Source organism: Diprion similis, chromosome 1 (genome assembly GCF_021155765.1).
Source record: "Diprion similis isolate iyDipSimi1 chromosome 1, iyDipSimi1.1, whole genome shotgun sequence".
In the NCBI taxonomy this organism is placed as follows: domain Eukaryota; kingdom Metazoa; phylum Arthropoda; class Insecta; order Hymenoptera; family Diprionidae; genus Diprion; species Diprion similis.
This window is the reverse complement of record NC_060105.1, coordinates 1,151,418-1,173,255: the sequence shown is the minus strand read 5'-3', so window position 1 is coordinate 1,173,255 and position 21,838 is coordinate 1,151,418. Positions and strand designations below refer to the sequence as shown.

At 38.9% G+C, this 21,838-nt stretch overlaps 3 protein-coding genes across 9 annotated transcripts; 2 read left to right on the top strand and 1 right to left on the bottom strand.

Annotated features, from left to right (window-relative positions):
• Positions 1-525: 525 nt before the first annotated feature.
• Positions 526-7,878, bottom strand: LOC124416731 (phosphatidylcholine:ceramide cholinephosphotransferase 2-like). Of its 6 annotated transcripts, none has more exons than XM_046897997.1 (6): positions 7,641-7,878; positions 3,391-3,776; positions 3,100-3,310; positions 2,736-3,010; positions 2,324-2,499; positions 526-2,219 (listed from the first exon to the last, which is right to left on the bottom strand). In XM_046897997.1, exons 1-6 carry the CDS (start codon positions 7,724-7,726, stop codon positions 2,064-2,066), a joined length of 1,290 nt encoding a protein of 429 aa, XP_046753953.1. In that variant the 5' UTR covers positions 7,727-7,878; the 3' UTR covers positions 526-2,063. The 6 variants fall into 6 exon arrangements, with proteins under 6 accessions (XP_046753953.1, XP_046753999.1, XP_046753962.1 ...); XM_046898043.1 differs by lacking the exon at positions 7,641-7,878 and adding an exon at positions 6,616-6,991; XM_046898006.1 differs by lacking the exon at positions 7,641-7,878 and adding an exon at positions 6,273-6,461.
• Positions 7,879-9,519: 1,641 nt separating this feature from the next.
• On the top strand, positions 9,520-15,885 carry LOC124416617 (protein transport protein Sec24C). The gene is made up of 18 exons (XM_046897854.1): positions 9,520-9,667; positions 10,536-10,763; positions 10,849-10,970; positions 11,192-11,291; positions 11,446-12,242; positions 12,317-12,454; positions 12,556-12,735; positions 12,811-13,006; positions 13,079-13,194; positions 13,278-13,688; positions 13,771-13,897; positions 13,968-14,128; positions 14,230-14,409; positions 14,504-14,705; positions 14,784-14,978; positions 15,079-15,270; positions 15,389-15,582; positions 15,678-15,885. The coding sequence occupies exons 2-18, from the start codon at positions 10,544-10,546 to the stop codon at positions 15,816-15,818; spliced, it is 3,672 nt and encodes a 1,223-aa protein (XP_046753810.1). The 5' UTR covers positions 9,520-9,667; positions 10,536-10,543; the 3' UTR covers positions 15,819-15,885.
• Positions 15,886-16,989: 1,104 nt separating this feature from the next.
• On the top strand, positions 16,990-21,582 carry LOC124416714 (heparan-alpha-glucosaminide N-acetyltransferase-like). Of its 2 annotated transcripts, XM_046897979.1 has the most exons (12): positions 16,990-17,175; positions 17,506-17,647; positions 18,021-18,151; positions 18,377-18,492; positions 18,691-18,871; positions 19,056-19,260; positions 19,337-19,504; positions 19,591-19,712; positions 19,873-20,042; positions 20,302-20,476; positions 20,960-21,072; positions 21,360-21,582. In XM_046897979.1, exons 2-12 carry the CDS (start codon positions 17,525-17,527, stop codon positions 21,539-21,541), a joined length of 1,686 nt encoding a protein of 561 aa, XP_046753935.1. In that variant the 5' UTR covers positions 16,990-17,175; positions 17,506-17,524; the 3' UTR covers positions 21,542-21,582. The 2 variants fall into 2 exon arrangements, with proteins under 2 accessions (XP_046753935.1, XP_046753943.1); XM_046897987.1 differs by lacking the exon at positions 16,990-17,175 and having other exon boundaries at positions 17,458-17,647.
• Positions 21,583-21,838: the final 256 nt, after the last annotated feature.

Sequence of the window (21,838 nt, the reverse complement as noted above, 5' to 3'; positions counted from 1 at the left end):
TAGACATTAATAGCTGGGGAAAACACGCGATAACTCATTAAGCTCATATTGTAGGTATTAAAAATCTACTAATAAACTGAAGTTTTAGACCCATATGTTCACATATTTTTTTCTTTCTCGTCTGATCATTCATTAACACTATTATTCAGTTTCGTTGTACCGATAACAAATCATTGTTATGGTAGTCTGTTTCTAGAACATACTGAATAATGCAATGGTGAGTACAAAAACAACAGATAAATCTTACCATATTATGAACAATATGAAAACAATCATAAAAAAAAAAAAAATATCGTTTGCGAAATATAAAGAAATCACAATGCGAATGAAGAACTGCCCGGACAATTCATCATGAAACGATGAAATCATATCACGGGTTGCGTTAATTAATTATTTAATTGACTAAGAGAATAAATAGAAAGTCACGCACACCGGCCATGCCCGACTGAATTTACACAATATATTTTCTGTTAAAGGCGCTTGATGAAATTCGGATCACTGTTCAAAAGCTGAGCATTTTTTCTTTTCGTCTATATCGTACGATAATAATGAGAATCAATATCATATAATTATCACTTGACTATAAATTCTGACGACTGGTTATAGCGCTCAAGAGAATAAGAATAAACTCTCAAGCTTCCAAAATCGCTTGACAAACGTCAACTTAGTTTTTGCTTCAGCTATTCATAGTTCTCGCGAAAGTTCGGTATTTGTATCCCAGAGAGGTCCAGGTGTTCTATTTTGGTGTTAGATACAAAGTCTCTTAAAATTAATTTTGTTTTTGTCTTTGTTTTTGGAAAGCTATCGAAGTGAGAAGTAGTATTTGACTTAATTGCACGAACGCGTGTATGCAAGTTTTTTCTTTTTCTGCCACTTTCTTTTCTATCAAATCTCCAACAAAATCAAAATTAATACATACGTATACATACTCTATATTAGTCGCATAGTTTAGTTAACAGTAAAATAGGAGCTGACAAATGATCTTCTTTTAGACAATTCGTAGTAGATACTACACTTAAAATTGCAGTCATGTTTCTTATACGGCACACATGTGCATTAAATTTAATTATGAATATCACAATCAATTTTCTTTTTGTTTTAACTTAAATTCTTGTGACGACTAATAGAACGATATTCATGTATACAAAGAATTTTGCCTGTGCGGGCAATAACTTGACTTGTTTTTTCATTTAAATTTTTTTAGACATATTCAAACACTAAACATGAAACAGTACTAAGAACAAAATTAACTCGTTAAGAGTGCTATTTTTTTTTAAATTATGTTTAAATCAGTATCTTCACCACACACAATCAAAAACATCTGACTGCGTGACACGCATTTCACACTTAAAATATACTTATACTACAATCGTCGAAGCACTTGCGATTGCTTGATAAGTCAACGGTATATAATCTTTTTTTACAGCATGGAAGGATTTTTTAAATATATTTTTTAAATATATATATATATGTGGTATATTACGAACTTCACTTTATACACAGAAGATTAGGGTATTAGAAAATTTTGTGACGCGTTCCAAGAATTAAAATTATTTCCAACAGATCCTTGTAAATAAACAGATAATACTTTCCTGTCAGTTATCAAGAGCGCAACGTTTTTCGGATACTTTGAAGAACGACGAAAATAATTGAAAAAGCGAAGAAAAATAACATCTAAGGAAATAAAATAAACAGGACCGTTGAATAAAAAAATTTATAAAAAAACGCAATAGCAGACTCTATCTTAAATAAAGGAAAATACATTGTGACTGACAAGACTGAGATATTTTTCACAGCATAAATCGACAATCGATAACACCGATGAATATTTTGGGCAAAGTAAAAAAAGCGGTGATTCACTTGGCGCCAAGTAAATCTTCTACACGCAAGTTTTTTAGGTTACAAAATGTTTTTACATACATTTAATATTAATTATTATACACACCATTCATTACCAGAGACATTTAATATACCTAATGTACCCACGTATATATGTATGTATATATACAGTAAATATATCACGCCAATGCTGCGGTTATCGCCTCTGAATCCTCAGGTAGATATTAACTGTCTCGGTTTGGATGCTTGGCAAGAAATCTTCTGGGCCACGGAAGAGGCCAATCGTACTGCCTCGGCACAGTGCCACCAACGTTTTTTTCAAAGTACTTAAACATTGGAAACCACCATAAACGAGCCAAAAAGTTGTTGGGTCCATGTTGCTGAAAAGTCAAAGATGTATAAAGCAAATATTACCTTTAACCCACTGCAAATAAGAAAGCGACAATTAGACATTAAACATTAATGTGAGAAATATTTAACTCACTTTTAGGTACGGGTTGTTGGCCAATGTATGATAAATATACCACAAACGTGTAGTAACGTAATATGCTATGAGGACGTCGACAGTATAATGGCCATGGGCAATCAAAACCATTATTATGCCAACGAGTGCCATCAGTCCTGCTAACCAGTGGATCAGCTGACATCGTCTTGGAGAATCTAGATCACAACAAGTAACGTTCAAGATTTAGCCAGGGATTTATTGCAAAGTGATAAGTTAAAGATAAGAATTTCTTTCAATTCGACTGAGTACATTATGGAATGGGAATAACGTGTTTCCATGAAGTGGATCGAAACAAGAATAGACATGACTGTTCTAATATTTCATTAAAAATTAGTAAATTTTCGGATTTGTTTTTGCAGAAATTGCAGAGGCAGAGTCGAAGATCACTTACATTCCTTTATGATAAGGGAGCTAAGAACAAGAACAACTGTATGTCCGCTGTAGATGTAATCTCCGCAGTACGTGTGCTTTCCATTGATTGACAATCCAAACCCAGAGATAAGCTGTAGTACCCTCTTAGTGATAACTAACGGACTGGAGTTGTTCGCTTTGGGACTACAATAGTAGGTCTTACTAGCGACTGGCAGAACTGTTACATACATCGTAACGCTTCGCATCATGTAGAGCAAACCCATGAGCAAAAATATCCGTCTGAAGACTATGAATCTGTCCAGAAAAATTAGTGATGATTAACTTTATTGAGTGAGGAGTAATCACCCAATCGATAAAGACAACAGAACAAGTTCAATTGTTACCTGTGCTTGTGAAAAATAATAAAAACCATGGCAGAGTTGGAGACGATCATAATTAGAATTTCCGAAACGTTGAGCGCCCAATCTTGAGAAACTAGGTTGTCCAATACTACGTCAGGAAGAGGTCCGTACGTTGCACGGTCTGGTACACGTTCGTGAACCATGGCAAGAGATGCAGTAGTGAGTATGAAATTGACGACCATGAAAAAGAATGCTGTAAAAATACAAGGAATGTTAAAAATTGACAACTGTACTGAAGATTGAATAGATTTGATCACATTTAATCACTCTTACCAAGAAGAGTTTTCCATTTCTCCTTAGGGAACCGAGGTTCTTCTCTTAGTGGTGCAGGTATGTCAAGTTTAACTATATCGCTCCCAGATCCGTTTGGTACATTGGGATGCCTTATGTGCCCGAGCCCATCGATCTTGTCATCTTCGTCATCCTCGTAGTATTCAGAGCTGCTGCTGATGCCACCCCACCCTTTATCCTTGTTTTTAGTCGGTGCTCCGGGAAGAAGAGGTTGCCGCTGATAAACGTCGCTTGACTGTGCCATTCCACTGCTACTTCCATCCACCGCAGCCTCTACGTCTCTTTCGTGTCCCTCAACCCCTCCCAATGGACGATCAAAACTTCCGTAATCACTGTGTAAGCTTGTTGTCTTTGGGTCTAATACCATCCTGAAAAGAGCAATGCTTATCATCCATGTTACAATTGAACAAAGGTCACAAAAGCAGTACAAGTTTACGCTTCTTTCATTCCTGAGCAATCTTGCAAGGGGTCAGGAGAGTGGGCTTTTCAATCTTTTACTACAAATTTACTCGATACACTCGATTTATATGGATCGAAAAATGGTATAAACTACCACTCACAATTCTACGGTGTAAATTGAACAGACACTTTCCTCCATAATTTAATAATGACTACGTTACGTAGAAATAACTGTATAAAATATTTAACTTTCTAAGCTTGAGAGATGCACTGAACATTACACCATTCTAAAGAATCCGTTCAACTAAATAGTAAGTTGCTCTTACAATAAGTACTATCCAACGTCTGTCCAAACTTCTCTGTGGGTAGATTCAATTTGTCAAGATCAAGTGAAAGGCCAAATGGGCAACAAGAACTCACGAGATACAGTGGTGCTGCAATAATGCCTACTTATTATTATTGTAGAACGATATGAAATTTATGAGTTTAATAAAAAGGTAGGGAGGCAAGATTGGTAAAATTTAGATATAGAATATACATAATGTGAATAATCAGTATGTGAATTGACCTAGCTAGATTTAGAGAGCGAGTATAAACTCTGGATCTTCCATGATTTTCCCTCAACTTTAATTGCACACTTTTATCCGTCTATCTATGTATGAAACTAACTATAACCTCAGGCTTATACAATAGTATGCAAACAATTGGAGTCTGGGTAACCTACTGATAAGATAAGCAAAAATAAAACAGCGATCACTGATTCATTTCCGTATAAGAGGAATTTCTAGTGAGTTGCAAAGACAACATTTATTATCGACATTCGAAATTTTGTTGTGTAAGTGATTGCATGGGCGAATCAACATATAATATATGAATGTTGTTCCTGGAGAGGAACTATTCGATGGTCAAAATAAATTATCATAATTAGCAAATTTAAAATCACATTTCTTTCAACGGAGGTATTCGTGTAGAACTAATTACTTAAAGGTATAAAGTTTGAATTAACCAGTGCTATTGATATAATCTCCAAGTATAAGAAACCCACTCACATAAAGATCTTAGTCTGACTTTTGATCGCTAACAAGAGGAGACTCAAGAACTATCGATCAAAATTGAATATAAAGTAATTCCAAGCACTCTAACATTTTCTAATATGTAACTAATGGGTACATGATAAAACCTTGATACGTACATGATACGTACATCGTTGATAACCTAGCACTCAAGAAATCATTCGATCAATCTGTTACAAAGTACTCATAAAAATCAGATTACAAAATTCGCATGATCTATTAATTTTATAGCATTTTGAAAACCCTAGTTATACTTCTTTCCAGACTATTAAGAGAGAAATATTGTCATGTAATGTAAGATGAAGTCGATTCATGTACCCATTCGATACATATCGAGGCCTCATGTGGCCGTCTCATAAAAATATAGCGGAGAAGATGAAGTAGACGAAGGCTTGTGTCATTTTTCATCAACTTTGAGACTTAATATCCCCGGAATCACTCTACAGATTATGATCAAATCAATTAAGTGATATCATGTGCACAAGATTTCTGAATCCTGTGAATTTAATAGAAAAATGTTCGCTGGTTTCAGGATACCGTGATGCAGGCAAGAACTTAAGCCAACCTACGGGTACTTGGCGCCAATTTGCTGGCATAAATCTTGATAATACGGTGAAAAATATATGCAACATCTAAATTCGTGAAACTTGATAAAATCCAAAAACTGTAAAACAGTAGAAAATGTATATTCCATGGAAACACATTCTTAGAAAGTCGCGAACAACTTTTAAATCTGATACGAAAACTTTATCTGAACTACGACTACAACAACAAAACATTTTACGATGCTCCAACTTTATCTATATATACTATCTGACGGAAAATCTGTTATTGATTATTCCACTGTAATCTTCGACCGCTCGGTATGAGTGAACCGGGTTTTTACGCTGTCAGAGACCAAAGATAATTTTATATTTATAATAAATAACACTACACAACCTGCAGCATATGGTGAAAAGTATTGAAATATTTTGAGAAGTTTATCAATTATGAACTTTGAAAACGACCACGTAAAGTTGAGTAGCAAATTTTATTTAGCGGTAAATAAGGTTAGACAAAAATTGACTACCAAAGAGTAAAAACAGTTGAACAACAGGGCATGAAAGAATACCAAATAGGTGTAATCGTGCTTATTTTTGTCACACGCGTCGTAGTCAAGAGTGAATATGATTCATTTGGTGAATTGTCACGAGTCATGGTAAAAGATCAACAAGAAAATATTGTCTGATCAAACTGTGGAATTCATTGCATGTAATTAATATAGCAGCATCTGCAGCATATGATTTGAACTAATGAGCAAGAGGTCCTTGTGTTACATGCCATATTGTTGTACACTATGAATATGTGATGTAAATACAGTGTTAATACCTGTTAATTAGGCTTCCTCATTACCTGGTTAACGCAGTGGGTAATTCGACCTTGACAGGTAGCCTTAATTTATGCATTTTACTCAGGCACTGACCGCGTATTATATTATAATATGTAAATAGGTGTATAAATATGTATACTGGTATACTAGACGATTAACACTGAACGACAATTAATTATACTCGTTCGGAGAAGTCCATGGCAAGCATTTAGCTAAGGAAATTAAAGAAACCGTATCACTGGTGAGATTCGCCGTACGAAACGATAAACAAAGTAGTTGCCGATGCAGAAAACGTTAACTAAAGGCGAGTATCAAACCACAGTATTACCAGATACGGCAAACTACTACATATATCGTATGCTTTACTTCTTCGTCGTACGTGTGTACCGTGTACTGCTAGGTGCACATGTACCTAGGTTTGTGGGCGATATAGCAAGTGTGGAAATCCGAAGGCACGGAAAACTAACCAACGCAAAAAGTACGGGCGGGATAAGGAGGCGAGTGTTTTATATGGAGAATTTCAACGTTCCGCGAGAGGAAGCGAGTATCCGAGGCGCACTGATTCGTCTACGACGTTCCAAGTCCTTTAACTAAACGCACACATTATCACACGTTGAACCCCTCGCGCGTACATATGTAGCATAAACACAAAAGAGCCATTATTAATGCCTGACAATTGCTGCTGCCGCGCTGCGCTGCAGCGGACAAAGTCTTTTAACTCACTGCCACTCGCTCACTGCCGCATATACGGGCAACATGACATGACTACGCTTGATAGGAAAAAAAAAAGAATGAACAAACAGAAAAAAGGAATGACGCGACGTAAACATGGCCGTTCGCGGCTGTGAACCGACGGAACCGACGTAGAGAGAGACGCCGAACTCGGCCAAAGTCTGAAGGGTCTGAAGTGAGGAGAACAAGACTCGAGAAAGAGTCGGTAATTTCCATAAGAGCTGCGTGATGAATATGCACAGGCGAGTTATGAAAATCTATGTTATCGACTGCCGATTAAGAAAGTACGGAAAACGGATGAAATGCTGCAGGAAAAAGGTGTCGGAAATTGGATGAACCGACCGGACGATCCACGCACAATTACTGCCCCCTGCAGACTGCAGCGAAGCTCTGGGCGTGCATTTTTGCAAGCAAAAAAGGAATGTATTGATGCCCGCTCCGAGAACGTCGTGCAAGCAAATAGAATAAATAAACATATACATGGATAGCGAATTATCGTGAGACAGAGATAGCTAATCTAGTTATACAAACATCATTTGCCAGATACTACGGGTTGATAATCTGTTTGGAATTCGAATTCGTAAATTACTCCCACTTATTTTTCACGTATAGGAGTATATACTCTGTCTTTTTAAATTATGCATGCCATTATCACTCACCTAAGCAGAGCTTTCCTCCAGCAGTAGTCTGTTTCGATAACTAACAGCTGTAATTTCATCATATAGGTGGACGTCGGCCAAGGCATATAATGCACGATGCGGGCACGAAGTTAAATCAACCGGTGCCTATAATTCAAATTGTTTGCACTACGTTTTTTCAAGATTGGTGACGAAGAACCTTTTCGCAACATTCGCACTTGCACACAACACTGCATGCGCACGATTAATTATCTTTAACTTGCGTTTACTTTGTGGTTGTAATTGGAACACTGTTTAATTGAACACTGTAGTATCCTAATTATGTAAATAATATTATCGCCGAATCATTTCGCAACAAATGCAGTACGTATACATAACTATCTACAACGCAGGGAATCGAGCAAGAATTTTAAATGATTTTCTATTCATAATATGGATATGAGCATTACGTATATTAATCGCCTTGGGTTTTGAACAAATTTTAATTCTCCCCATCCGTGATTCACAATAATTAAGGAAGTGAAAAATACGGTACATCAATATTTACGATCATATGTCATACAGAGCTGCCGCTAGGATGCATATATTTCCCGGCCTAAGACGATGTAATAATGATCACTTATCTAATCTTTTCGATTCATCCTTTCGCACATTTATTGGAGCAATATAAGAACACGATTAGCTGCACTGTGATTTATTATTGTCGCACCTTGAGTATATAAGTCATGATTATAACTACGTGCCCGAATAGCATGGTAGCTTTGTAACCGGGCAGTGAAGAATAGGTTGATGCTACGTATGGAATTCGCAACGCCAAGTCCTCAAAGCGCACGCGTTCCCTCATAGATCGTGCAGCTTTCCTCCGAATGGGCCACTTTTTCAAGCTGATACTAACTTTCGTGACGTCACCAGAAACGTATATCCATTCACCAACACAACCCGCTATATACCAACCCTTTCCACGGCGTGTGTACACACTCACACTCTGTCAGCTGCCCTATATACAAATTGGGAACGAAATGCGTCAGCACCACTCTTAGAGTAAACGCGATTATTATATAATATGGGGGATTGATTATTTCTATACATACATAAGATAATGATCGAAATTAACGGCAGTTGATGAACAGATCTATCTATTTTACAGTACTATCTCTATATGGAACAATGTGTTTATTGTATTTTATGTCATGATTTCAAAGAAATCGATATTCCTAAATCATTCGAAGAATTTAATTATAGCGCGGGCTATCTGTAAATTTAGGTATGATGCATAATCTTGGAAACGCGACGATCCGCAGCTTCACAGTATTGTGTCTGTGAATAATGGGCGATTTCTTGTCCACGCGAATCTATTGATGAGATACCGTAATAGTTAATCGGGACATACGTCTAAAGAGCTAAACATTACATCTAATTCGGCAACATTTGTAAAGCTCACAATCAGACCGCTGATCTATAACCCGAAGATCAGTGGCTCCGACTGAACTGTATAAACATAAATTGCACCCTGCACCCGGTACTTAGTTACACGGATATTTCTCGCGAGAAAGTCTTTCTTTTATCACATACTACATCGTATGATTAAAAATACGTAATTTTCAGCTGGTTTTGACATTTCGCTTTTAGTTCCGCGGAAAATCTTCATTACCGACCAAAGATGAAACCTAGAGGATTCGTCAAGTTCGCGCTTCACCTGAAGAAACGAGCGACGGCCGGCCATCTTCGAATGCGAATGAAATTGTAGTTAATCCATCGACAGCAGAGCTATAATTTTCCTGCATATCGGTATATCGTCGATCTACGCATCTCGGAAAAGAGCGACGAAATTTCTAGCGTGTAATAAAGGGATCTTGAATGGCCCAGATTCGTAATGACGTGTCCGTCGCGAGTGTGCGCAGAGCGCATGCGCAGTGCAACCTTACGTGGCATCGGCCAGCAGCAGTCGTGCGTGTTTCTCAATAAAAAGTCTCCCGTACAATTTAGTGTAAACATTTCTGGACATATTCTTATTTGTTATGGTTCAAATACATGTATAACAATTCAACGTGAGTACCTGGCCTTATCCAATCACCGATTATCACATATTATACCTCTGTTATAACCGATTTCTTCAATATATGCAAAATGGCCTGCGCCCGTTCGCCTGCTCCATCATACAGACATATGACATTTGTTAGGATAACATTTTGAATTCGTCTTGTTAATTAATTTCATTATTACATCGTTACGAACGTGAGGGAGCGATGCTGGCTCCCTGAAAGAAGGTGACAATTTTTCCCAACCAGTTTCCTAGAAAGTACACTCTCTTATGTTTCACCCAGGTTTACCTTGACTTTTGTGTTTAAATACTCATGTGTAGTGTCATATTCCCATTAATTAATTTATTTATTTTTATACCAACGTCTCATACTTCATGGGTTATCATCTCACTGCAAATTCGAATTTAATTCAACTCTTGTCTACCTGTTAAATTAAGTTTTCCAACACTGTGTCACGCGTAATCATTTCGGCGACTCGGTTTGAGCACCGTTACTTCAAACACCATATGTTCTAAAAAAGGTTTTCACATATGTTTTAGGTCTTGCATAATTTCAACTAAATCTCCTATGTGGAGTGAAATATTTAAAACAAATTATAGCCTTGAGCTAGCATGATGTGTAATAGTCTCTGTAAATGAACTTATCAACTTGAAGTCGAATTCAGTCCCCATATTTTTCCCATACTTTAAAAACTTTTTACCTGTTTGAACGGATTTTTAAACATTCTTAAAATCCATTCTCCTCGTCATATGTTTGTCCCATCGTACATTCGAACGATCACGAAATGACTTTAACGTTTGACCTTCACTCATGATAGTTAATTTTCTAATGCGGTAAAGATCTAATATTTTTTTTGGTGTCTTTTATCTTTCAGTATAAACCATGAATCCCCAATACATGCAGCAACAACCTCCCTACTACGGGGGGCCAAACAATGGACCGCCTCGTGGAGGAATCAACACAAATCTTCCACCAGTAGCTCACTTCAACGGGTCTGAAAACTCCCAAAGTTTTCCATCTAAGAATTCATCTCAAGGCCCTCCCACTCACGAATCTGCGTTACCTCCTCAGCAACCTCCTCATTATGGAAATAATTTACGAGGTCAATTAAAATCAGTTACACGTTTGAATATTATTCAATACTTGTCGAAAAATAATTGCTCAATCGGAGATGATCTATATTTCAGGACCACCGACCAATCCTCAGTCTGCTCTTCCGGCCATGGGTCAGCCTCCCAGCAATCCAAACAATCTTGCTAATCAAATGTCAAATATGAATCTAGGAAATCAACCGAGACCTCTACCAGGGGTGAGTTTTGTCCCTTATTCCAAGCTTTGTCACTTCTTATTAAAATTTGTCCGCCTTTGTCACTTTTTCGAGATTCACGGTCAATGACAAGACATTGAAATAGCATTTATTTACATGATATTGTAAAAAAGTATTTGGGTTTCAAATATCGTATTCTAATTTTGTTTGTATTATTCAGTAACAATTAAGCTAATATCCAAACAAACTTATTCCTATTACAGGGTTTCCCTCCTCAAGTCAGACGAAGTAGTCCAGGAATGCCACCTCCAATTTCAAATATTAACGGCTACAACAGCCAATCAGAACAACCTTCTCCCATAGGTAGCTATCATTGAAATATTCACTGTAACTCTGCCATAGTTGTAAAGGGATGAATTGAAATTGCACATATTCTATATTAGGGATGCACTTTCGATCCTCTTTAAGTATCCTAATATCTGTACATGAGAGTTTAAATTAATTTAAATACCAACAGATTCCGCAACACAAAGTCAAATCGATGGACCAATGGTCGGAAAAGCTGGTCCACCTCTACCAGGACAAGTTTCAGCTCCTCAGATGCCACCGCAGCCTGGTCCACCTCTGCCAGGACATATTTCAGCTCCGCAGATGCCACCTCAGTCTGGTCCGCCAATTTCTCAACCTGCCGGACCTCCACCACAAGAACAAGCCTTAGCCTCAGGTGGACCTCAGTTTCTCAGACAAATGCCATCTGGAAATCTTAGCTCACAATTCCCTGGGCAGCCTGGACCTGGTCAACAAAGTCAACATCTTTCTGGCCCCCAAAGTTTATCAGGACCACCACCACCGGGCCAGTCGATGATGCCTGGCCAACAGTTAGCTGGACATCAATCTAGCGTTTCTGGGCCACCGCAAATGCTGTCAGGTCCGCCTTTATCCGGGCCGCCAATGCGTGGGCAACAGAATATGTCAGGACCTCTGATACCCGGGCAACAGAATTTATCGGGACCCCCGGTACCAGGGCTACAAAATCTATCAGGACCACCATTACCTGGGCAACATAATTTGTCAGGAGCTCAATTACAGCCACATATATCTGGCCCGCCAATGCCTGGACAAATTCATCCTGCTGGGCCCCATATGCCTGGTCAAATGCAGCTGCAGGGTCAACAGCAATACATGGCTGGTCCTCCACGTCCTGGACAACAACAGCCTGCAGGTGAACCCCAGGGAATAAGTAGGCAGCCAGTTGGATCGATGCCACCATACCAGCAGCCAGGTTATCAGCAGCAAGGATATACTGCTCAGCCTGTAAGTGATTCTGTGCTAAGTATGAAAGGCTGCGATGACTTGTGGAATAATTGTGAGAAAAAAAATTGTTTCAGGACATGTATGCTGGACAGAGAAGTCCCTATCAAGGTGGTGTGCCGCCAGGGGCACCAGGGGGATTTCAACCAGGTATGCAGCCCGGAATGCAACCGCAACAAGCACGGAGACTGGATCCTGACCAAATGCCGAGTCCCGTAAGTTCAGCGTATTTCATATTTGCTTCACAACAAGTCTGGAAAAAATCTTGGAATGTTCATTGAATACCTTTAGTAATTGAGAAATTCTTTTTCCATAGATTCAAGTCATACAGGATGATCAGCATACCAAAGGCGGTGTATTTGTGACTAATCAAAAAGGACTCGTTCCACCTCTGGTAACAACAAAATTCACTACTCAGGATCAAGGACACGCATCCCCTAGATTTATCCGGTCAACTATGTACACCATTCCAACAACAACAGACATCATGAAACAGGTAATTTTCGTCTCTGGGCGATAAATATTTAAAAATATTTCGACAATGTTCGATGATAATGTTCCTCCTATTCAGACCAGCGTACCGTTTGGCCTCATAATTAGTCCAATGGCTAAGGTTGCGGAAGGAGAATACGATCCACCTATAGTCGATATGGGAGAGATTGGTCCAGTGCGTTGTATACGTTGTAAAGCGTACATGAGTCCGTTCATGCAATTCATAGACGCTGGTAGACGGTTTCAGTGTATGTTCTGTAAAGCTACTACAGAAGGTAAAAAAAATTCATTACTTCTTACACGATCCGCGAAGAGTTCTTGAAATGACGATTTGTTTTATCATTCAGTTCCAGCAGAGTATTTCCAACACTTGGATCACACAGGGCAAAGAATGGATCGTTATGAGCGACCAGAATTAGTTTTGGGAACGTACGAATTTGTGGCGACTAAAGACTATTGCCGGGTCAGTTATTATGCATAGCAAAGTCATCTCCAAATGAGATATTTTTAAGCTATTGAACCTGTAAAGTTTTTCTTTCTTTACAGAATAACACGATCCCTAAGCCACCAGCTATGGTCTTCCTTATTGATGTATCTTATAACAACATAAAGTCTGGCTTAGTGCACTTACTATGTGCGGAAATGAAGAGAATCATTCGTAACCTTCCCATCGATGCCGGGCAAACTAAGACGAATATGAGAGTGGGATTTATAACGTATAACAACACAGTTCACTTTTATAACATTAAAGCATGCTTAGCTCAGCCGCAGATGATGGTAGTTGGCGACGTTCAAGAAGTCTTCATGCCTCTGTTAGACGGGTTTTTGTGCGACGCGGAAGAAAGTGAAGCCGTCATTGACAGTCTAATGACACAAATTCCAGCCATGTTTTCTGACACTCGTGAAACTGAGACCATTCTTGCACCCGCCATTCAAGCCGGACTGGAAGCACTGAAGGTATATAAGTTAACAATTAGGGCTAATACAGAGTAAATTATACTAATCAAGTACTCAGCTATTTTCTTGGACTTTTTTGTAGGCTTCAGATTGTGCTGGAAAATTAATGGTATTCCACTCAACTTTGCCGATTGCTGAGGCACCCGGAAAGTTAAAAAATCGTGATGATCGCAAGCTGTTGGGCACCGAAAAAGAAAAAACTATATTAGGTACTTTCTTGGTTTTCGCGGTTATTTTGCTTTGTTGTTACTACTTGTCTAAACTTTTAAATACTTACAGCTCCACAGACCAATGTATACAACAATCTTGGACAAGAATGCGTGGGAGCAGGGTGTAGCGTTGATTTGTTTATATTTAACAACTCGTATATTGACATAGCAACAATTGGTCAAGTTTCGCGTTTGACTGGTGGGGAAGTCTTCAAATACACGTACTTCCAGGTAATCGAATCCCGAGCCGTTTGATCAGTTTTATTCTCATTCTTTGAACACCTTTATAACGTGTGAAGACATAATTCTAACAATCGGTTGCTTCATTGCAGGCTGATATTGACGGGGAACGATTGATAACAGATATAATCAACAACATTAAACGGCCAATAGCTTTTGATGCTATCATGAGAGTCCGTACTTCCACTGGCGTTAGAGCAACAGACTTCTATGGACACTTCTTTATGTCCAATACAACAGACATGGAATTGGCCAGTATAGATTCTAACAAGGTACCTGATGTTCACCTTTCACACAATTTTTAATCCAGTATAACTAGCAAGTTTTATAAGATGTGAATGCAAACGTAATGATTCTTCATTCCAGGCAGTTGCAATTGAAATTAAACACGATGATAAGCTGGGAGATGAAGAAGGTGTATTTATCCAAGCAGCTCTATTATATACGTCTTGTGGCGGAGTTAGAAGGTTGCGAGTAATAAATTTGGGATTACGCACCTCATCTCAAATGGCGGAACTATACAGAGCCTGCGATTTAGACGCTATAGTTAATTTCTTTTCCAAACAGAGTAAGAAAAACTTTGATCTATGAATTAATTATTGTCAAAATATAAATCTAAACATGAATTGCAACATTTGACCTACAGGCGTGTTCAAGCTAATCGAAGCATCACCCAAGGCGGTAAAAGACAACTTAATCTCAAGATGTGCAACAATGCTTGCCATCTATAGAAAACACTGTGCTTCACCATCTAGTGCAGGACAACTAATCCTGCCCGAATGTATGAAGCTCCTGCCACTTTATGTGAATAGTATACTGAAAAGTGACGCGATTTCTGGTGGTACGTAAAACTGCTTTCATTTTTTATAACATTGCAGATGCCAACGAGTGAATAGTTGATTCATTTTCTCAATATGCTCCTAATTATTTCATATTCTTAGGTGCAGACATGACCATTGATGATAGATCTTTCGTCATGCAAGCAGTAGCAACCATGGATATCCCAACTTCAGTAGCTTACTTTTACCCAAGATTATTACCGCTCCACGATATTGATCCACAAGGTACTGAACTACCCCAAATGGTTCGCTGCTCAATCGACAAATTCACAGATGACGGCGCTTATCTCCTAGGTAAATGGAGAAAAACTTATGACATTCTATGTATAAGAAAGTTTACGATTTACACAAATATCTATAAAGATATTTGAAAATTCCGTTCCACTGCTTACTGGAATTGACCATTTCTCAGAAAACGGTATTCACATGTTCCTCTGGCTGGGTCTCGGCCTTTCATCGCAATGGGTGCAAGCTGTGTTTGGAGTACCTTCAGTAGGACAAGTTGACATCGATCGCACGATACTCCCAACCCTGGATACCCCGTTAAGCCACCGAATTACGGAAATAATAACGCAAGTTCGTTCGCAGAGACATCGTTGCATGAGGGTAAGCTTGAAGTGTCAAATTCAAAGTATAAAACTTGGGAATCCATCAGAGAGCCTGCAGATTAAGTAATAATTTTGCGTGTTTTCAATTTTCAGCTGACAATTGTGAGGCAAAGAGAAAAGCTTGAGATGGTTATGCGACACTTCTTGGTCGAGGATCGCGGCGGTGACGGAAGTGCGAGCTACGTCGATTTCCTGTGTCATATGCACAAAGAGATCAGGACACTTCTTAGCTAATAAACGTGTCCTGCGTACGCACGCTAATTGTGTCAATCATCTTTCCACTCAATTACAAGTATAGGTTAAAGAAGGATATGCAAGAAAAAAGAAAATAGTACATAATGCAAATACGAAACGAACCACTTGGTTTTTAGATATACATATATATATATATATGATATATGACACGATTATATATATATGTATATGTATATATATATAGACGTACGTACCATACTAAACTATACTATACGAAAAGGTATGCTAAATAAATTCAAAGCTGAAAAAAAATTACAACAATAATATTCAACGTACGCAAAAAAAATATCCAGGCAGGGGGTAATGCAACAATTACGTACCTTTGAACACACAAAAAACAGACACATTGTAGAGTCGTCAAGAGTAGACGTGTTGCGAGGGGAAAAAACCTAAAGCAAAAAATCGTCGTTTGTACCTACATACATACATCATGTAAAAGATGAAGCACAGTGATTTATACTTAAACGGAATTTAATTGTAAACGTTTACTGTATTATTATTAATTTCATTTTAACTAGCCCATTATTATTATTATTATTATTATTATTATTATTAATTATTATTATCGTCTTAAATTAAATGCTGAAGTTTATTAAATCATATATTATAAATTTATATACGAAAAGAATCGGTAAAATTACTATATATTTATATGCCAACGATCTTTTCAATTAGGTGAATTTAGTCTAAAATACTTTTTGACGTTTCATCTTTCCTCGTAAGCCGCAGTTCATCATTGTGGAAGAGAAAAAATCCAAATTAATTCGGAATGTAAAGAAAAATGTCATTGCCAATTTTCCACTTGTTGCCACGGAATGTAACTATAAAAATCAAGAAACAATTCTGAGTTGAAGTTAAATGGGGTCACGATCGGGTGTTTTCGAAAGGACGGCGAAGGCTCCTTCGCCACGATCTGTTTACCGCACATTTTCTAAATGCGTTTAACGCCCGAGGATGTGTACAAGGCTCATCTGCTACCGACACATTAACTACGATATAAGTTAAGTTATTACATTGATGAAACGCGGGATAGACGGGCTGAGCGAGCAACTCTCGACCAATGGGCAACTCTCGGCGAACAAAAAGTGGGACATAATATGACCACCATGTGGGTACAACGTCGTATCTTTCAAGTCCCAAGAGCGAGAGGGAACGACACTTACATGCTCTCCATTTACTGCGGAGACAGGTGTTAGTGGCAGGGTCTTGTCAGTCGATTTCCAATATCGGTACTCGGTACCTGCACTTGTCCCGTTGTCGTGCTCAACGCCAAAATACGACGCGTGTATTTCTGCAGTGGTCGAAACAGACCCGGGGATTCAGACACTCATACTTGGTAAGAAGATACAAGTATAATCAAAGTACTTGCAAAGCATTTCGCAACGAGATAATATATCAGATCAAACCGGACGGTCCGTTGCAATCAGCGAGTATCCCCAGTGCGTGGGCATTCAATATGTTACGATGCATGTCGTTCTTTGCCACTTTTACTTTCGTGTGTGCTAATTTTGAAATCGCGATTTTATAGCAGTGATATTACGTGGGTCTCGCTTTGCACACCTACTGACAATTCTCACGATAGTGCCTGATGTAAACGTTGTTGACTCATTTTTCAGCGTATCGCTAATTCACTACAGATCTGAATTTTAAACTCGTTGTTTTGTAGATGAAATTTGTTCGGAATCATGACGGAAAACACTTACTGCGAATACGAAGATTTAACATACGACACAGCCTGTGTCGTCGTCAAGACGAGCACCGATTACCCCGAAACTTGGCTCTACTCCCTGTCGTCCGATTGCCACTTGGTAGGTGTTTTTCACTTCTATTCTCGATTAATCAGCTTTACTTTACGCAGTTTTTCACCTTCAAATTCCTATTGTTACACGTCTATATTCTTATTGCTACACGTGTATACAATAACTTGTATTTCCACCTACGAGGCCTTATCGATATCGTTCCTTGTTTCTATTTTCATACTAACAATGAAACATAACGAACAATATAATTGCTTGTGCTACGTATCTCCTAAAAGACGTGTACATACATAATATGGCCACCCGTTCTACATAATGAAAGTCTTTTATTGACACGTCTTCTATTCTTTATCAGTCGAATATTTATTTTCAGTCATAATTCGATAATTAATTCACACCACCGTTCACTGATTACAATTTACAGTGTCCGTACACGCGAATCGGTCAGATAACTTACGCGCAAAATCAGAGCTTCACATTTCAAACGGAGAGATCCTTGACATGGAGGGTCCGAAGCAACGGCATCGAGGAATACGTTCCCGCATCGAATACAAGGTTTGATTCATGGCTGCACTGCGTTAGAACGATCTAAATAATAAATATTCGAACACTTGCCGAGCTAAAAAATTTCTGCCAAATATTCGTCGCAATAACCATGGTGCATCCATTATTAATAATTACTTGCAACACTGTGTAGAAAAAGTCTCAGAACTCACCATCCGTACCAATAATTAAATTCCACTAAATATTTGCATACATGCATTTACTGTTTCTCTCCAGCGACATAATCTGCAGTTTAGTACCGAATTTAGGACAATTCGGTGTATACGAATTCGACGTTAACAATGGAAGCTGCATTCTCAGCATCGTGAAGGATCCCTCGAGTTTGTACATCCGTGAGTAACGTAAAAGTAAAGAATATGTTTAATTTAAAAAAAATACCGTAGATTTTCGTCTAACAATAAAACTTGAGCGAACCGGCGGACCGTAGAAGTAGAAACGGTTCGTTTGAGTCAGACACGTCAACCAGACGTTAAATTGTACCACATGCACACATATTACGCTGTAAACAACCGGTTATGTACATATTTCAGCTCTCCTCGCTGTGTTTCTCGTAACACTCTGTCTACTGGCCGGATGTGCTTTATTAAGAACCGGAATAAACAATTTGAGAAAAAAATTTAAAGATCAAAATCCGAGCGTAGGTGCTGCGGATGCGCAAGAGAAGACGTCGGTGGTTAAACGGAGAGTAAGATCCATCGACACGTTCAGAGGGTACGATATTCTTATTAGAATTACAAACTGGGTGAAAATTTTATCCGAAAGTATCCCGCGGAGTTAGTTCTTTTTTTTTCTTTCTTTCTTTCTTTTCTCCAAAAATTTTAGCTTTTAGAAAAAAATTTGACTAAACATGGAATATTTTCGTTTTTCGCTGATCCTCCTCTCCCACTCCGTCAAGAATAAGTATTCTAGCGATGATTTTCGTGAATGACGGTGCCGGAGGCTACTCGGTTTTGGAACATGCAACATGGGACGGTTTGCTGGTCGGGGATTTGGTTTTTCCGTGGTTTATGTGGATAATGGGAGTGTGTTTGCCAATATCGGTGGGTTCCCAACTTTCGAGACAAGTTTCTCGTCTCACCATGTGTGGAGCAACCATCAAGGTATAGTATACAAATTTCTGGAGACTACTTTACTCCTTATTGCGCGGATCCATTAACCAATCGTCGCTCCTTTCAGCGCAGCGCAATCTTGTTCCTTCTCGGATTATCGCTGAACACCCTCGGCACCAACGCGCAGCTTGAAAACATCCGATTGTTCGGTGTTCTCCAGCGTTTCAGCGTTGTCTACCTCATCGTCGCCCTGATCCTGGTTATACTCAACCGGAGAAGACGCATCGAGCCTAAGGTGTGATGAGGACGGGCTTCGGTATGCCGAATCGCACAACCATGGACATTGGCATCGTCTAAACTTGGTTTGTTCGCACGTTTCAGAATCCGTTTCTCGAAGCCGTCAGCGACATCTTCGTCCTCCTTCCTCAATGGGTGCTGGTTTTATGTCTGGTCGCTGCCCATTCGGCGATAACGTTTCGCCTGCCGGTTCCGGGCTGTCCAACGTGGGTTTAATTGTTCATTACACCCTATTTAACGCGTAGATTACCCGTCTACAAATTGTCATATTTCGAACCGAATTTCACAGCGCGTGAGCATTCGCAAATATTTACTCACCCCCTACAATTGTCACACGCAAAACTTATCCAGACTTCAACTTTATAGAGGATATCTTGGTCCCGGGGGACGTCACGACGATGCCAAATACCCCGATTGCGTGGGCGGCGCAGCCGGCTACGTAGATCGAAAAATACTGGGAACACAGCATATTTACCAATACCCAACAGCCAACACGGTTTATGGATCGGGTCCGTTCGATCCCGAGGGAATACTGGGTACAAATTCACCTCCAATACTTTTTAAGCGCGTTCGAGAAAATAATGAAAAATTCTAAAAACAAAAGTTCTTTACTCCATTTTTTTATACTCTGTTATACCAAATCGAGGCATTTTACCATTAAATACTATTTATTTATATATAAATTTTCAAACTTGGGATTATTTTATTTAGAACTTTATTCACCACCGATACAATTCGCTCTTAGAGAACCTGCTGTTGATTCGAAGGGAATAAACCTCGTCTTTTATTCCACAGGTTGCCTGAGCTCGGTGTTTCAGGTATTTCTCGGTGTTCAGGCTGGCATGATATTGAAATACTACACAAGTTGGAAGGGCCGAGTGTGCAGGTGGATGGGATGGGCCTTAATTTGCGGGGCCGTCGGTCTGGCATTGCATTTTACTAACATTGTACCAATCAACAAAAATTTATGGTGAGCATCGTGTGAATCCGTGAGATTTATGCCCCACACGTTGAATTCCTCCCTATAAACTATAGGTAACGTAACGATGCGAATGTCGCAAGAGTTTCGCGTCTGATTTTTATGTCGCGCTCTCGATTATTCCGCTGCACCTCATGAATTATTCCCCATTTTTTACATCTTGATAAATTCTCACTCGCTCTTTTTTTCAAGGTTTCCTCGACACCTGTGATCTATCTATATTTTCACGTCTGCTGCGTTCTGACGTATTACTTATCTCTTTTTGCATAGTTAGGAAAAATATGTTCTTTATACGATTCGTTCTTTTTTCAAGTATAGTCCATCTAAAATTTTCAACAAATTATTTCTAGCGTTCAATTTTAAGTGACGAGTGAAAATTGAATAAAAAATCTGAAATTCGTGATCCTGCCGCAATTAACGTATTAAACTTACGCTTAATATTTCGCAAACTATTAACCAGACAAATTTTTCTAGGTCAATGTCTTTCGTGCTTGTTACAACGAGCCTCGCGTTTCTGCTGTTGACGATTTGCTACGTCTTGGTAGACGTGATGGAATTTTGGCGAGGCGGACCGTTCAGGATACCCGGTGAGTATAAAATAAATGCAGCTCACCTGATGGACAAGCGAGACGAATCGATGGTTTCAAACCGATTAAAAGAAATTAATTATACTTAAATTCGTGCTGGGCGAAAATGGTGAAAAATTTGAATCCACCGATAAATCGATCGCACTCGCGACCAATAGCTTGAGATAATGAACTACTTTCCACTGTAAAATTCCACTGCATCGAATTATGCGTCCTGCACATTAGAAACGAGCACGTCTGAACATTTCCAACTCTCTAATTGCCAGATACTTATTACCTGTTTCCAGGAATGAACGCGTTGGCGATGTACGTTGGCCATCAGCTCTGCTATCAAATATTTCCGTTCCACTGGGCTTACGGTGAAATGAACACTCATACTTGGCGACTGATCGAGGCGATATGGGGCGTCGGGCTTTGGACTGTAATCGCCTACTTTCTCCACCGTAGAAAAATATATCTAACCTTATGAAGCGCACTGTTTCCCGATGAATTTTGCATTCGCTTAACCATCTTTTCCCGACAAAATTCACGTTTCACTTCATCGCTGTGTCACGTGACGGTATAAAAGGCGATAAGATTTTTGTACCTAACACTTGGATATGAATACATGAGTATATGAGTAAATAAATCTGACGTTATACATGAATAACAATAATTTGGGTTTCTCTTTCCTTAATTACTCCTGTTGCTTTCTTCAATTGCTTTGCTTTGAGCAATTAGCTGTTTGCACTGCAGGTGGTATTATTGTGATTTTATAAATAATAAT